General features: G+C 34.3%; 1 protein-coding gene across 21 annotated transcripts in view; it reads left to right on the top strand.

Moving 5' to 3' along the window:
- Positions 1-16,882, top strand: part of GPHN (gephyrin) — a 271,026-nt gene that overhangs the window by 133,506 nt on the left and 120,638 nt on the right. For all 21 annotated transcript variants that reach the window (XM_066551468.1, XM_066551466.1, XM_066551464.1 and 18 more), the window contains exon 4: positions 8,686-8,778. In XM_066551468.1, the coding sequence (XP_066407565.1) occupies positions 8,686-8,778 (93 nt within the window). The remainder of the gene's footprint in view (positions 1-8,685; positions 8,779-16,882) is intronic.

The raw sequence follows: 16,882 nt of genomic DNA, 5'->3' as shown, positions 1-16,882 counted from the left end.
TATTCTCACAGGTAAAGCAGTAGATTTTATTTTAAAAACCAATTTAATTCATTGACTCCATGGATGATATGCATGAACAATACATGGGGGGAAATTTATACCACAAACCGCATTACACTGAGTAGCTCCCTATCTCTCTAATGGTTTCATCTCTTGTCTTTCCCCCCATCCTAACCTTATTTAGATATTTAAATATCTTCATTCTATTCAATTTGTCATTTCCATTGAAAGCTACATGAAAACTTGAGATCATCTAAGTTGTAACATAATTTAAAAAATAAAATAATGTCATTCACAATTGTAGCTAAGTGTGTGAAGTAACATGTAAGATTCTTATTAGAAAATGAGGCTAGAAATGGAACAGGATTCTGTAAGAATCCGTTTTATTTATACTAGTGTATTGATCTTTAAAATTTCTTAGTTGCAGGAAAGCCAACATTTGAGTTTAAACATTTTTTCCACAGCTGACCTCATGTGTTTTTTTCTTTTTAATCATAGAAGCCTTGTAGTAATTTTCTAATTCACTGCACTTCCTGCCAATTAAACAAGTAGACATGGGGTATAACCTAGCTTAAACTGGAGATGTACTTGTCCGTGCATGCAAATATTCACATGCAAATTCTGCAAATGATTATTTTCAAGTGAGTTGAAGACTGTTACAGAAATATGATTCTGAGGCATTTGTACTGGGACTTCTCTGAGACCTGTCACTTTTGCAAATATGGTAGATGTGTTTTTACCAGTTCCTTAAGGTTGTAGCAATTAATGTTGCTGTGGCAGCTCAAAGAAATTTACAGTTGGTTTTCTATCACTTTGCCTTTTCCGTAAGATTGAGGTGTAATTTATCTGGGCTTAGTTACAGCCTGCAAACTTTGCTGAAGCTTCTGGTCTGTGGTACATGAGATACATGTGCTGTAGGTATTGGTACACATACCTAAAATATTATGAAGAGCTCTAGTTTTACAAAGTAACTGATTTGTGTGTAACATCAAGTTGCCTTTGCACATTCTGAGATGAAAACCCAAAGAATAGTTTTCTAAACAACCTTAGATGAACACTCTATGTATGCAAAGGGGAAGAAAATGTGGGAAAAGCCATCTTGTTGTGCCCAATAATCTGAATTTTATGGCTCCAAAACTAAGCATGTATTCTTGTGATAACAGGTCTTTGAAGTGCTGTTTTAATTTGAGAAAATTTTAAAAATGGAGAGAGAACGTTTCTGTCTATCTGTAGCTAGTAAATAGTATTAGATTCATTTATTTGGTTATATGCTTTCTTTTTCCTTTTCATTCCAGTTGCTATTTAGCTTCTACTGTTGTTAGCTTGTCTTTTCTTAAGTTTTTAATTGTTTTCAATTCTTAAGAAAACCAGAATTTTTATAACTCTGTAATATTTATTTTAGTGAGTAAATATTGTATTTTAGAGAGATGCCTTTTATACATGGCAGAAATGAGACACATTGAACTTTGGTGCTTTTGCTAATACATTTTTATTAGATAAAAATGAGCACATAGGCCTACACTTATGTATATATCTGCCAAATACAGAGTCAACAGTAAAGGTCTTTTGTGACACAGACACATTGGAAAGTATCTAATTCCAAGTTCCATCTCTTCCTCCAAGCATCTGTAGAAAGCTGTTATGCCAAGTGCCCAATCCTTTCCTGTGAGTAACCTTAGCCTGGCTCTAGGAGGATCCGGTGGCACCAACATTAGATGGGAGCAGATTTTTGTACAGAAGGAAAAGGGTCTTTATGCCTTTGTGTGCATGTAGGTGCATGGTTTGTTCTGACCTAAATCTACTTGTAGTTTTTAATGCAATTTATTAAATCATACAACAACTCACTATTTTTCTTAATTACTGTGTAGGCATACTTAGTATAGACATACTAAGACTAGTATGTCAAGGTAGGTAGGTTGCAATAAGAATCTTACCTTTGTTTTTCTGAGAGGAAATCAACCGTGTACATGGCCTCAACTGTCTTTACCTCTCTCCATCAAAATAATGAGAAATTCTTTTGCCAGTCTCAGCTCTTAAAAGTGTTGGCTCTTCCAGTCATGATGGTTTGACCAGACACTTCAGTGTTTGCACATCTCTCTGCTAGACTTTCCTTACTTGTTTGCATAGATGAACTCTGTTGATGATTGCTCTTCAAAACCTACTTTTTTTCCCCCCCTCTGTTTTAGGGCTAATTACCTTGAATAGTAGGTTTTAGAAGACATGAAGTACTTTTAAAAAGTATGTTACAGACTGCATTGGTATGTTGAACCTTGAAATACTTGATAGCTGCAATTTACTTTAAATGGAAAATGCCTGTAATTAAATTTCCATTTAAAAAGTCAGCCATTTATAGAGTACATTTTTATTCCATTCCTCCTTTAGTTTTGCATTTCAATAAAATAGTTACATTTTTATGACATCTTTTAATACATTAGCTTAGTATTTAAAAAAACAACTGCAACATGACTGTGATGCTGAAAACTGGAAATTCACCTGTAGAATTTTTTGAAAGATGACTTACTGTGTTCTGTAAAATCTCAAAATTTGAAAAGCTGTATTTAGACACAGCGAGATACATAATTGCATTTCATTCAAGTCTCTTGACTACAGTGATTACACTGAACATATTCCTAACATTTCTCTTACCTTCTGCTTTCTGCTGGTGAGGAAGGGATAAAAGGAATAGAGATAATAGAAAACAACACACATGTTTTCATGTTGCTTTAATGTTTAATTTTATGAAATTCTTAAATAATTTTGAAATTGATTTCTTGTAAAGTTGTTGCTCCACTCATGAGTATCTTCAGGCCTCCACAATTCATGGAATCTTTTGAACAATAAGTAAAGGATTGTTAGCATAAGAAATAAAACCCTCACAAGAAGTAGGGCAAAAATATATGAAATTAATTCTAAGAATACGCTGACATTTCGAAGACCTTCCCTGCTTTTCAAATTTAATGTTGTACTCCACTCTTTGCTTCATTGCCTTTCTTTATTGGGTATTCGTGTTCTTGCATAGTCCCCAGTCTATATTTTAAAATAATGTACAGGCCATGATCCACAGAATAGAGAAGATTCAAATTCCTGAATAATACAATGAGGAACAAATGGGTTACTTCAACTTTTCATTCTTCTTTTCTCCTGCTTTGTGTGCTGTGACATGAATTTCTGACTCATGTATGTTCTTTCCTGTTGTAGAACCAGGCTTAACTTTAGTGAGCTGGGCTCTGGAGTAGTCCAAGCTACATGACTAAGTTAAGATTGTAATGAGATCTTAATGTGCTAATTCTTATATTCCTGGAACTTAGTGCTTGAAACTACATCCAGTTTTCCTAGCAAATCTGTGTCTATGCCGAATTTCTCTTCTTTGATCTGTCTTGTCATATTGTCATTCATTATAGTTTCTTCATTGTGATGATGTTAACTCATCATACATGAAATTTATCTTTTACACTCTTCAAGCTTGAGCCCAAAAAGTGTGAAAGAAAAATAGATTGATATTTATTATGGCTTTTTATAGATGAATATTTTTTTTAATTTAACTTGTTTTGCTAAGGAAAGCTATCACTATTCATTTAAAAGCATACTGTTCTATGTTTCTCCTTGCATTTAAAAATGTATTTTCCTAAAGTAAACAGGATTTGCTTGCAAATACAGAATTTAAATAATTTTACAAAGCTTGTAATTTTGAGGTCTGCTCTGGAGAACACAGACTTCTGCATCTCTGAAGATTGTCAGTAGTTTGTCCTGGGAGCCACAGTGATCTTTTAAGTCACATGAAGTTGTTTTGAGAATACTTCTGGATAAGTATGCATGTCTGTAAACCAGCTTATACTGATTTACCTCTGTTTCAAAATCCAATGTAAATAAATGTATATTTTTTCCATAATTAAGATTCATATTTAACACTTATATTTGTTCAGCAGTTTAAATTTTTACATATTTTAATTACTGTGTGATTAGTGATGCATATAAGGTGAAATAACTTCACAATTGCACTGTGCTGGAAAAATCTAGCATGGGCCAAAATGTCAAACATCTTTGTTAACTATGGAATTAAGAATTGTTTAACTAGTTTCAATACTGAATATAGAATGAAGGAATTCTGTATGGATCCTGCCCTGTTTATACTGTTTTTAGCATTTCCCTGTTCTTTCTGGATGTTTTAAATTATAGCAGTGTACATGTCGTGTTCTAGTGGCTGTGGTATATGAAAATACGTATGTGTATTGAGAATTCTTTTTACAAACCTTGTGTTATGAAGTAAACTATGTATCGATCAGAAAAACATATACGTGTTTATCTAAATGGTAAGCACCAGAATATTGACTTGAAGGAAGATATTCTAGTAATTTTGGAAGCATAAACTTGTGGGAGTGCTACCACACTCTCAGAGCAGTGATGGCAAAAATAGGACAATAAAAAAAAAAGGCAAGAAGTGCCATAGACTGTAGCATCATAGAAAAGGAAAAGTCATCAGGACTTCAGCTTTTCTGTGTAGGCATTTAATCTGATGCACAATGACCATTTTCATGTGCTTTGTAGCGCTTTTGCTCCCGTTAAGGCTTGTAGTCTCAATGTCTGTGAAAAACCACCAGACAGTAGTGCTAGGAGGACTGGAGGAGACTTGCAGCCTGTCTCAAGTTTAAATTTCTGGCTAAGATAAGTAATCCACAAACCTTATTTATCTTTAAAGATCAGGACATTGTTCCTCTCATTCCAGAAAGGAATCTCTATTTGTTTTTCCAGTTCACTTATGCAGAGATTAAAGGATGGAGGTATGAAATAGCCCACTTCCCTGTCTATTGTAATTGTGTATCCTGTGATCAGGTTTCTTGTGCATCGTGGTGGGGCATTATCCCACAGAAATTATGTGTGAAGAAGAGTTGCTAGAAATACAACAATACCTAATGATAATCATGAAGAGTTGCTGGACAACCCTACCAAATTAAAGCATAATGTATTTTCTCTCGCTTGAACACAGTAGATCAAGGCAGGGTGTGGTGTAGGGAAGAGTCAGAGCCCTGGAACTAGTTTTAAATACAAAATGAAAATTACCAAAATTTTATGGCTTGCTCATTGCAGCTTAGACTAATGGCAGGTTTGCATCTTGGACATGGAGATGCTTAAGTTACCTCCACAGAAGGAAATATGTCAGTGAGTGTTCAAGCTGTTCCCTGACTGAAATGTCAGGTAGCACTAGCTTAAGTATGGTGCCACCAAAATGCATCTGTACAGTTTTTGGGCTTAGTGTATCCTGATGTGGTAGTGCCTTTATGAATTTGCAAGCATGTACCTGCCAAATACATAGGGTGTCTGCACTGAGCCATACCTGTAGGCTCTTTATTGGTCTTTAAATCAATAAATTCACGTGTGAAAGACTAAGAGAAAAAATGAGGCAGGATTTTTCTGCACTGGTAAAACTAACACTGGTCATGAGACAATTCCAAGCATCATAAACAAAGTTTTTGTTGAGTAGTGTTATAATTGAAGTAGTTTCAATACCGGGCAGTGCATAGGAAGTCCAATGAGTAGTTCCAGGTTGTGGGAGAGAGGGAGCTGATAGTAGCAACAGCTCTTTGCAGCAAGAGATGGAAAGAAGTTGTTTGTTTTACCTAAGGATTTCTTACTCATTTGAATGAGGGAAATTTAAATGTATTTGAGAGAGAAAATATGAGAAATTAGGTAAAGAGGACAGGGAACTAGATCTAATCTAAAGCTTAAGGAGACAACTTGGCCTGACATTTTACTTCTGTGCATCAGAAAGACATAATTAATATAATTATTTTAGGACTTCAGTGAAATCTGAAATGGTTGTGTCCTTTTGAAATAAAATTATTTGTGGAGGAACTGTCTGTAATGACTTCATTTCTGTTACACCTTGACCCTGGAAAATAACTGATAAAGCCTAATTTAGGATACTAATTTTTAAAAGTATTAAGCTATTTATTGATTGGGGTTTTTTCCCCCCTGGAGTTCTGTAGCTTTGTTCTGGCTTTTTAAAACTTGGTGGTAATTTTACTGGACTGTTTTCAGAGCCAGCTACTGTATTTTGTATCCATCAGCATCATTCCAATGGCTTGAATGAAATAATAGTGCTTTACATAATCTGTTGACCTAGCCATTTTCTCTCGAAAGCTTATCATCAGTGAAACAACAGAAGAGGAGAAATATGCATAAAAAATATTAAATTAAATTTTCTTTGGTTGAAATGTTATATAATAATTTTGCTTGTATAGCGTCAGTAAAGCCAAATATCAGGTCACTTGCCTAGAGAAATCTTTATTTGAAGACAGAGAAAATTCATTTCCCTGCAAAGCCAGTACAGAATCTACCTGTTCTGAGTCCACAATTTGTTCATAATAGATGAGCGTGGGGGCTTCCTTTTTTAGATACTTTCACCGCAATGAGAATATTTCATGGCACACAGTTTTTTTGGGTTAGAGAGAAAATAAATAAGTTGAATATAAGCCTTGGCTATTTTTCCATGGTTTTAAAATATCTAAGTGATGAATTTGCACTTCTAAAGTACAATGAAACCCAAACTCACTGCCTTGTGGTTAAAGGTCTTCTATTTGAAAGCTTGAAAGTTTCTTTACTATAACTAGAACTTAATTGAGAATTCTATCTAGGAGTCTGCCTAGGTACACTGATGCAGTAGCAGGAATAGGCACTTAATTATTGCTTGATTTAATTGAAGAGTTAGGATGCTAATTTCTTTAGTTTTTTGAAGGATATCACATGACTTTTTCTCCCCTCATTAATGCAAGTATTACTGAACTGTAGCAAAATGAGAACAGAGGAAGGATCTATTTTCTTGTTAAAAGAAATTTGGGAGGTTTTATTTTATCCAAAGCTAAATTATGCTTTAAAAAAACCAAACCAAATGCCGAAAACCTACCCATCCTGTTTTCTATAGGAAGATTTTTCCCTGACCATATTAATTTTTAAAATAATTGCAATATTAAGGTCTAACTTTGCCAAAAACTGAGCTTCTCCAAACTGTTCTCTGAAATGTGTACCTGTTTAAGTCAAGACAAATATATTTCTAGATGATAGAGATGCCACCTATTTGAAAGAAATTTCCTAATGTGTAACTGTGTTATTGAAGCAAAAAATTTTAAGACCTAAAATCCTTTTACTACCATAATTCACATTTTTTTCAAAATGTAACACAAGAGCTATAGTTACTAGTTCTTTTATTTATGTACAACTTTGAGGCATTATCCTTGTTCCTTTCTCAAGCTTATTTGAAATGTTCATATAACAAACTTCTGGGATGTTCACTTACAACCCAGTGAATTAGAGAGTTATTCTCCAAAGGGGTAGAGTAAAAAGATTAATATGATTTTAATAAAGACAAGAGAGAATACAAAAGAGGAAGTGGAAGTAATGAGTAAAGAAAGGAGAAATAAAGACAGAACCTTTGGTTTTGCCACTTCTTCAAGTAATCCTTGGATGTATTGGTGTGGTGGGGCTTGCAGTAAGACATAGGTTTATTCTAGCTGTAATTTTTAAGTGTCTGTATATGATCCTTCTGTTAAATGGGAGTTGCATAGGAGTACTAGGCCTGCAAAAATACAGCTGAGGATTACCTAAATTGGTTGTACTTTTTCAGTTGTTCCAGAGATTTTATTTTAAGCTTTTTAAACCAGTATATTTCTCAGAGCTAATTTTGTGATAAATAATAAGCTTTAAGCCAACAATCTCCAAAACTTTTCCTTCCTTCCCAATGTAATGCTCCCAAAACTTAAATTTGTCCTTAACATTTTCAAATAATGTTGTTTCTTTGCTAGAATATGGATAACTGTCTAAATAATAGATATGATCTCTGTAGATGATACTTTACTGTGTAATGAGTGTACTTAAGGTAAGACAGTGAATTTTGCACTCCAGGCAGACATGCTCCTGCTGTGCTGGCCCACAGTTGAATATGAAGGATAAGTGAGATAATCACATTGAGATTAAATAAGTCTTCTGCTTATGTCAAATTTTTGTCATAGTTTGAAAACTAGTTTAAAAAGTCATTTTGTAAATTAATATATCAAATCAAATTAAACACTTCTCTAGTATCATGAGTTTCCCAGAATTGTAAGTCATTGAATTTAAATGACAGATTTCTCAGTCCAGCTTTGGAATGGGTATACACACTCCTGTTATTAGGGGAATGTAGGAAAGATGATTGTAGATCATCACCTGCTGCATCAAGTGCATTATTGAATCTGTTGGTAGTTAGGCTTACAGATCCATGGTTCTTGGTTTTTTCAGGCTATCAAAAAGTGCAGCATGTAAACCAAAGTTACTATTACAAGAATCAATTATGTAATGCAAATTAAATTTACATACTCTATTAGTTTGATAATGTATTGAAGGATATTATATTTATATATCAAAATAAACAATGGTAGAAATTAATAACTGTGAATTCTTGTTTTCCAATTCAGGTCAAGAGATAGAGAACTGAATTTCAGTTTCCATATGCAAAATAATATTATGTAGATACTTGCATTATTCTGTCTTATCTTGGCTATAAATACTGGTTTAAAATCTTTGTATAAAAAGCCATGAATGGTTTATAATTCCCCATATTGTGTATGACTCGGTTTTAAGACATTTCAAGTCTTCAGGTATTATCTGATATAACCATTTCTTGCTGGATCTGACAGGATTCATGTTCTCTTTCAGGAGACGCTGATAGATTGGTGTGATGAAAAGGAACTCAATTTGATTTTAACAACGGGAGGAACAGGGTTTGCACCGCGAGATGTTACTCCAGAGGTGAGATAGTCCTGGAATAGAAAAATCTGCCCTTTGGTGCAAAAATGCATGAGTCTGGAGGAGGGGAGGGTTATTTTTTTTTTTATTTTCTCTGTAACTTTACTTTGCAGTATCTGTGGCTGGGTCAAGTGCTACACAACTTGGAATCAGAAAAAAGTAATAGAAAATATAGCACAAGAGAATTACTCTGACCTTGGGTTCTGACCCAAAACAATTTTCAAACTATAATATGGTACAGTTTAATGGTTTTCCAGTCCCCTCACAAAACAAAATTCTAATGGCTTTGTGGCGTCATTTTCTTTAGTACTGCAGTACAACACTGCTAAGCAAAATTTTGTGTGGCTTTTGTTGTGTCTTGTGCAAGGAAGAGTGGCATAAGAGAGATGGATCTGCTTGTCAGAAAAATCTAAACAGACACAGAGGTGGAGGTAACGCGCCAGTAAATGTTGCTCAGGAAATTTGCCTACATTACACTTACATGAAGCTAAAGTAAGGGGGAAAAATGAGAAGCTTAACCTAATGACCTTATGGCCATGAGTTGTCATGTGAAATGACTGTGTGATTGTTCTTGTAGTATTTTGTTATTTATGGTTCTAAATTAGATTAACATGAACTTTTAAAATCACATCTTTCATTTGGTGTAATTTTGTTCACTAAAGGGCAGAACTAAGATTGAGTGAGTTGTGTTTATTTGCACAATTAAACCTACCTAGATTTCTTTTAAGTACTCATGTATGTTTTCGATTTCTTAGACCCTCCAGTTGATTTGAGTTCTTTATAGCATATATACAATGCTTTTCACTTACAAGTGTGTTTTGTCACATGCCTGAAGTTCAAATTTTTTTTTCCATTAGGAATCTAAAAACATTTTTTAATTTATTGTATAACATTTGTGTAACTGGAGAAACATGTAAATGAAATGCTCCTGTTCATTACTTCTGATGGAAATAGAAACCTTGAGTAACTAGAGTAACTAAAACCTGGGGGGGCAGTCTGTGTATCAGGAAATGGGAACAGTGTTAAGATGAACACAGTGTGGTACATAGTGAAAATTAGTTTGCAGATTATTCCCTTTGCTAAAGGCACCACAAGTGAAAAGTGAGTTGGTTAAATTTGTCTCTTGCTTGCAAACTAGCATAATGCTTTTGAAGGTTGTGTAACCAGGACTGTGTAGAAGGAGGGATGAATTTCTGCTTCAGTTTTCCTTTGTGCAGGGTCAAGCCTAGGCAGCAGTGCCAGACGAAGCATTGTAGCCAGTGCAGAAAATTAGCTACAGATTCTCAAGCAGCATATGGCACAAAAAATAAACAAATGAGAGCTCTATGCACAAACACCTAGTATTTTCTTCACTCTGCATTGCTGTTACTCATACTAATTAACACAGGAATGTTTTTTCATCAGTTTTGCTGAGTAAGCCATTCTGATAGTTATCTGAGTTGTTACTGTCTCTGTATAATAAAAACACATTGATATAAAAATCATTAATAACTTGTACTGAAGAAAATCTGCATTGTTTTTCACTTTGTTAAATTGGATTAAGTCTAATCTCAGTGGAGATATAGAATCCCAGGTTATTAAAAAACTGTGATGACAAACATTGTTCCTATGATAGGATTCATTACATCATTCAGTCAAACAAATTATTTTAAGGGAGGAAAATTAGTTTGCCAGTATGTGTCATACCAAAAACATACTAAGAAGCCTAAGTTTTGTCCCCATATTTTATGTCTTTTGGGTCAATGAGAAAACCAAAAATGGAAAATTCATTATGTCAACATGAAATGTGCAATAACAAGCCTTTAGGAAGACTTGCATTTATGTAGAAATTGGTTTTCAACCTTTGTTTGTATGGTGCTGGTTCAGCACGCTCTCATCACTGAGCTGACAATGAAAGGATGTGCTCATGGTATTGTGCTATAGAGATGTCACCTTTAAGATGTCAATTTAAAACTTTTAGGAATTGAATTTGATACTGGAAAATGTTTTAATATTTTTCCTTAGAATAAAGACAGTAGTCTGTTGAATCATCCTTCCACTGGTATGTTTCAGTCCTGCTTCTCCTTAATTCCCTGTACTTTGGATTAGAAAGCAGGTTTCTCTGTTTCTTTTCTATAGATATATAATTGTACGTACAAAATAAAGGTAGTTCCCAATAATAATGCAACCAAAGACTTAATGTTAATTGACTTTTGTAATTATTGATAAAAATCAAACTAAGTGCCTAGCATAATGTAGCTAAAATGGCTTCTTGTTATCTCAGAAATATGTAATTAAGCATCCCAAAAAATTGGTAGTTTCCCCACTCACTTTGTCTTTTGAACACTGTATCAGAACCATTCCAGGTTGTTTCAGTCCTGTGTAGTAAAAGCTTTTCTTGTAATGGAATAGAAGATTTTAGGAATATTCACCATATCTGATTTTCCTTGCCTGTCTCTGATCCATAAATTTATAGCCTCAGTCTAGTTGCTGTGTGGAGAGGAGCTTTTGAAATAGTTCCTACGATTCACATTTTGAGGGGCGAAGGTCAGTTTGCTTAAGCAGTGTGAATATCCTTCACTTTCTTGATTGCACAAGTAGAAGTGATGAAATGCATGTGGATATTTAAAAAACCAAATTCACTCAATGGATGGCTGAATTTGAAAGTTAGTGTGTTATAGGCATTACTAGTGAATGCTGGAATTCTTAACTGTTACGGTAGCTGGTGGTAGTTTGCATTTGTACTAAAGCTGAAGTATAAGCCTAATTTTGTACATACACTTTTTTTTTACAAGGTAATTTTGCATCTAATTTATGGGAATAGTCCTTTAATCTCTGCTGGAGTTTGCTCATACAGTCTGCTTGTTGATATTAAAAGTGTTTGTGCTGGACAGAGATCCAAGTATGGCCTGAGTTTATTTAGGGAACTTTCATTTTGTATTTCCATATGCAAACATTTATTTCTTGGAACTACAGTACTTCAGTGGCAGTTCTTACAGAATGTTGGTAACAGTATACATTAACTTTTGTGAAAAAAATTAAGTAATTTTGCAGCATTTTTATCAATCACTAGGAACCCTTCTGCAATATTAATGTACTTTCTCTGTTGCTGTTGCTCAGTACAAAGGGAAAGAAAAAATCTCATGTATATGGGTGCTCTGCTCAGTTTTCTGTCTTCTATATTTTTACATTTATTCTTTTGCAAAATTGTACATTCAAGAAATTCACTTGTCTGTCTGCTAACAGTCTTCTAGCTCTTGTCCTATCCTTTGTCTCTAGTATGATTCTGTGCGAGTCTTGTTTGCCCATCTATGAGACTGATTTTATGTACTTAGATAATAGCAGTGGAAATCAATGTATTGTCCTCAGCTGATGACAGACATTCTTGAACTGTGTCACAGTGTGTATTCACAAGTAGTTCATCCACACTGCAGGTAATTTTGAGCCCTAAGATTTTAAGATAATACTTTATAAAAAACACAGAAGAGCTGTTTTCCAGCATGTAACACTGGACAGATGTTTCCTTACAGTCATTTTGAGTGTTCTGGAAAATTTGTGAATCTTCTTTCAGTTCTTGTTGTTTATATTCTTCAATATTTATGGACTGGTTTAAAATGTATTTAGACACATACTTGTTTTCATTTAGTCTGAAAATATATGCGTGCTTATTTATTCTTTCATCAGAGTTCTGTAAGAACTCATGAAAAGAAATCATTGTTGTCTGGAACTCCCTTCTATTTGTCAATGTTTCTGAAAAATCATGCTCAGGATGAACAAATACTCCAAACATACCACAGAGAAGCCATGTTTGGATAGAAGAAAGTCTCAATTCTTCTGCAGTATGTCTTTTTATATTCAGTTCAAAATTGCACCAGCATTTTTATAATTATTGCCAAATGCAAATTTTCTATCATTTGACTCTTCCCCATTATCTAAGGTATCTCTCATGGATTTTTTCCTCAAATTACATTTTACTTCTGCAGACTATTTTAATATCTATACTCTTCCATTCCTCCGTCTCAAGTAATGTTGGAAACCCTCTTGATCTCTATTATTTTCAGTTTTTATGTGGTTTTTTTTTCTCTTTGTTCACTTCCACTTTAACTTTGTTAATGAAATGAGGTGCTTAAGACACAATGGGATAGTCATGTTGTATCCATACTCTCACAGCAACACATTCCATCTAAGTAACCCAAATCCACTGAGACTTAAACTTTTCAAATAACATTTTCCATTCAATAGGCAGCAACTTAAACTAGAAATAATACATAGGAGGTTTTTGTTCTCCCTGGTTCAAAAACTGCCTTTCCAGAGCACCAGGATTTCTAGTATTTTTTATTGTGGATATAGGACTACTTCTGTTCTTCCTCAGCAATATATTATTACTGGCACTGGACCAAAAGAAAATAATTTCTATTTTACAAACTGTCACTTCAGGATGGCTCCATAGTGTGGAGGAATGAAGCCTACATCTCACATGGGACATAAGTAATTTTATGGTAGGAATAATATAAAATTGTACAACCTCTAATAACCCAGGCTAATGTTTCAGTTTTTCACCCTTCAGTATTCCAGGTACCCTCCAATTTAATAGCTATTTTAAGAAAATATTTCTGTAGTCTCTTTTAAAACTGTAGCTTTTTATATCTCTTAATAGAGGTCTTGCTCTGAGTTAAGTTTGATTTCTGCAGTGAGCTATTGTATAACAACATGTGCAGTGTATGGATGACATCTGACCTTTTGAGGCCTTCATAGTTCTTAGGAAATTGTTTCCAGCCCAGCTTGCTCCTGGAGGGTTGACATTACGAAACCTTGCTCCGTGCATCTTATCAAACAGAGGTGCTTAAATGGAGCAGATTGCTCTGTGACAGACCCTTCCAAATTCTCTGCTACTCTTTTGGAAATTTATCAGCAACTCTGTAAAGTACCATCCCCTTTTTCTTAGTCCTCCAGGCAGTTCCTAGCTTATATGGTTAGGTCTTTATCTAGTCTGCTTTTATTTTTCATTAAAATTTATTATTTGATATGCCGTATTTGGTGTTATAAAATTCAAATATATTTATGTGCCATAGTGCTTCAGTTTAAAATTATATGTTTAGATTTTTAATCTTTCTTGGAATGTATTTGATTATAGCAGAATTTATATGTTTAGTTGCAGAACAGTTTTCACTAAACATCTATTACCAGTTTCTTTGAGAAGCAGCAGTATACAAATTATTTGCACCACATAGCACACTGTCAGTTTACAGAAGTACATGTGTCTTGAGAAATTCCACTCTGATTTAGCTGACTTACAAAGGGCTGAAGAGAGCTCCTCTCTCCTCTCCCCTCTCCTTCCCTCTCCGTTACTCAGGGAAACTTGGTAGCACACCCTCATCACTGAAGGGCTTGGTTGTGCTATCATCAACTGCAGTCTCTGCATGGAAACACCTGCGAGCTGCTCAGACTCCTTTAGTGAGAAATGTGAGGGGCAAGAAAGGCAGATTCCATTTCAGCTACATTACTCAGCTATCAGAGGTCATCAAAAAAAAAAAGACCATAAAAAAAGACAGATAATACTTGTCTGTATATGGGATTGATGTGTCTAAAATGCAAAGCTGCATATTTTTATTAACATTCCTTTTAAAAAGTTGCAACTGCCACCGTGGATATAGAAAAAGGTAAAAAAAAAGATGGTAGAAATATGAAAGTAAAAAGAGAGATGCTTTCTGTGAGAGTTGCACAACTCAGTCTGTTTAGTTTATCATGAAGAACACTGATAAATAACTTTGGTTTTGCCTGTACTTTCTTTGGGAAATGGTGTACAATACTAAAGGCTTTGTAAGGTACCAAAGGCTTTCTTTACCTACTAAAGAGAATTGTAAAAATAGCTGATAATAGAAATCTTGAGCCAGAAAAATCTAAAAAAATCCTCATAATGAAAGGCTTTATGTGTTTGGGTTAGGGTTTGTTGGTTTAAGAGATTAATCACACAAGCAAATTCCTAAAGAGCTGCATTCTTCATTTTAATTCTGTCAAATCAAAAGAGTTGGCTAGTGGGAGAAATGTCTTATTAAACTCAAGTTATCTTGTACTTCTTGTAGAAATCATGGATGATGTTAAAGGAGTTGTCCTGCCTTATGTTCTGTATATGTTAGATGAGAAGATAGTTTGAATCAAATGGATCCTGAAATTAATAATGAAACTACTTTATTTCCTGAATTCAAAAGGAATTAATGAACTGCTTTTGTCTCTTTTTTGAAAATGTGAAACCCTGTTAATATTGGCTGAAAATGCTGGGGCAAATATCTTTTTAATTACTTAATTAATGTATTAACCTTCTGTGTAAAGTTGTCTGACTGTCAAATGATAAAGATAATGCTAATAGAATTCCATTAAGCCTTTGCTTATTTTTGCTCATTTGAGGATCAGCTTTTATTTGCCTTTTTTAAGGTGTCCTTAATACTTTTGAATAGCAAATAGAGGCTGTGTTTTTTGACTTTCAAACATGTAGGAAATATTTGCAAGCTCTGCTGAAAAGACCAGTAAAACAGTAGTAAGGAATTTGAATGTTTCATAAAATGAGAAACAAAGCCATAGAAATGAGCCTGGAAATCTCAACTTATTTTTTAATTTTGAAATTAAAGGGTTTTTTCCAAGGTAATTTAGGAATGGCAGTTGGAAGAAGGCTGGCATGTCCTGAGAGTGGGCAAATGGTTCCTGCATGAGCAAGCCCAGCACTTTCAAAAGTACACCCAGATGAACAATATGATTATGGTGTGCTTTTTGCATGGGGTAAAGAGAAGGGTTTTCCTCCTCTTGGTTTTACTGATGCCTGTTAGCTGTGTTTTCACTGTAGAGCCCACAGCTCATGTAGACATTTCTCTACTAGTTTAAATAAACTGGCTTGTCTCCTATTAGCAGTGTAGCCATAACAGTGAATGTATCTTACAGTCCTTTCTGTAACTAGGGAAGAAAAATAGGCCTGCCATAGGACTTCTGCATAATGAAATTTTCAAATTGGAACTTTTGGAATTTTTTTTCCTCTTAGGCATTTTTAAAAATAGTTTCCATTAAAGCATGGCTTTGGAGAAGATAATAGGAAACTGAACAAAATTAAACATCAAGTTCAAGCAAAATAATCCTGAAAATAGTGTCAGGCCTGAAACTTTTGTCCTTAAAGTGTGATTTTTTTTCTGGTCATGGTCTATTACAAAGAGTTTAGTTAAAGCTAAATACAGGGAAAATTAACAAAAAAATAATGTGGACATGTTAGGAAGTCTTCCCTGTGGAGGCAGCTTCAAGACATAATAACTAGATGGCAAATACCAGTTTGGATTTAAGATGTATGAAAAATTGAATGAGTTAGTCCTTTTGACATTAGCACACCAGAATAGCAAAATGACTCATTATTAAAATAGTTGATCATTAAAACTAATACTTATTAAAGAATAGAGAATTTCTCATTTACTTCTTCCCTGCTGTGTAGGAGCTTTTCCAACCACTAAGTGGAAAGAAACTAAAAGAGTCTTGGAAAGCAGCTGCCTTCAGGAGTTATTCTTAGGATTATAACTAGTTCTTCTCCTGCTTCTGCTAATTGCTACCACATGGAGCAGTGAAGCTTTAGCAAAATGTTGACTCAGTATAAGTACCAAAATAGAAAACAAAATGACTATTGTCACACTTAGGCATGGAAGTCTTATCAGTTATGGACAATAATTACTTTCTAACTTTTATTTACACTATATTTTAGTTTCTTGTCCCTTCATGCATGTATTCTTTTCTTAGTTACTCTTTCATCAGAATACCTAAATCGTGAGGTGCATAACCTACTGTTATTTACTGTTGACATTTAAACTGTTACTGGATTTTTAAAGTCCATATTTTCCTCCACAAATAAGCATTTTCTTATGGTACACTGAGATCAGTTTGTCATAGTTCATTTTCATTAAGCTTGAAAGATGTGCCTTCAGAGAGAAGGTGATGGCAATTTTGTTCTTGATGTGATGCAGCTAATTGTAGTTCCTGCTGGCCACAAAATCACAGGATTTTATAAAACTGCCTATGTGTGCCCTTACCTTGTACTCTGGTATCTCTGGTTCAGGCAGTATTTGCAGTTCCTGGCTGGTTAATGCCATTACTAATCATA

Source organism: Molothrus aeneus, chromosome 6 (assembly GCF_037042795.1).
Source record: "Molothrus aeneus isolate 106 chromosome 6, BPBGC_Maene_1.0, whole genome shotgun sequence".
In the NCBI taxonomy this organism is placed as follows: domain Eukaryota; kingdom Metazoa; phylum Chordata; class Aves; order Passeriformes; family Icteridae; genus Molothrus; species Molothrus aeneus.
This window is presented reverse-complemented; position numbering and strand designations above follow the sequence as displayed.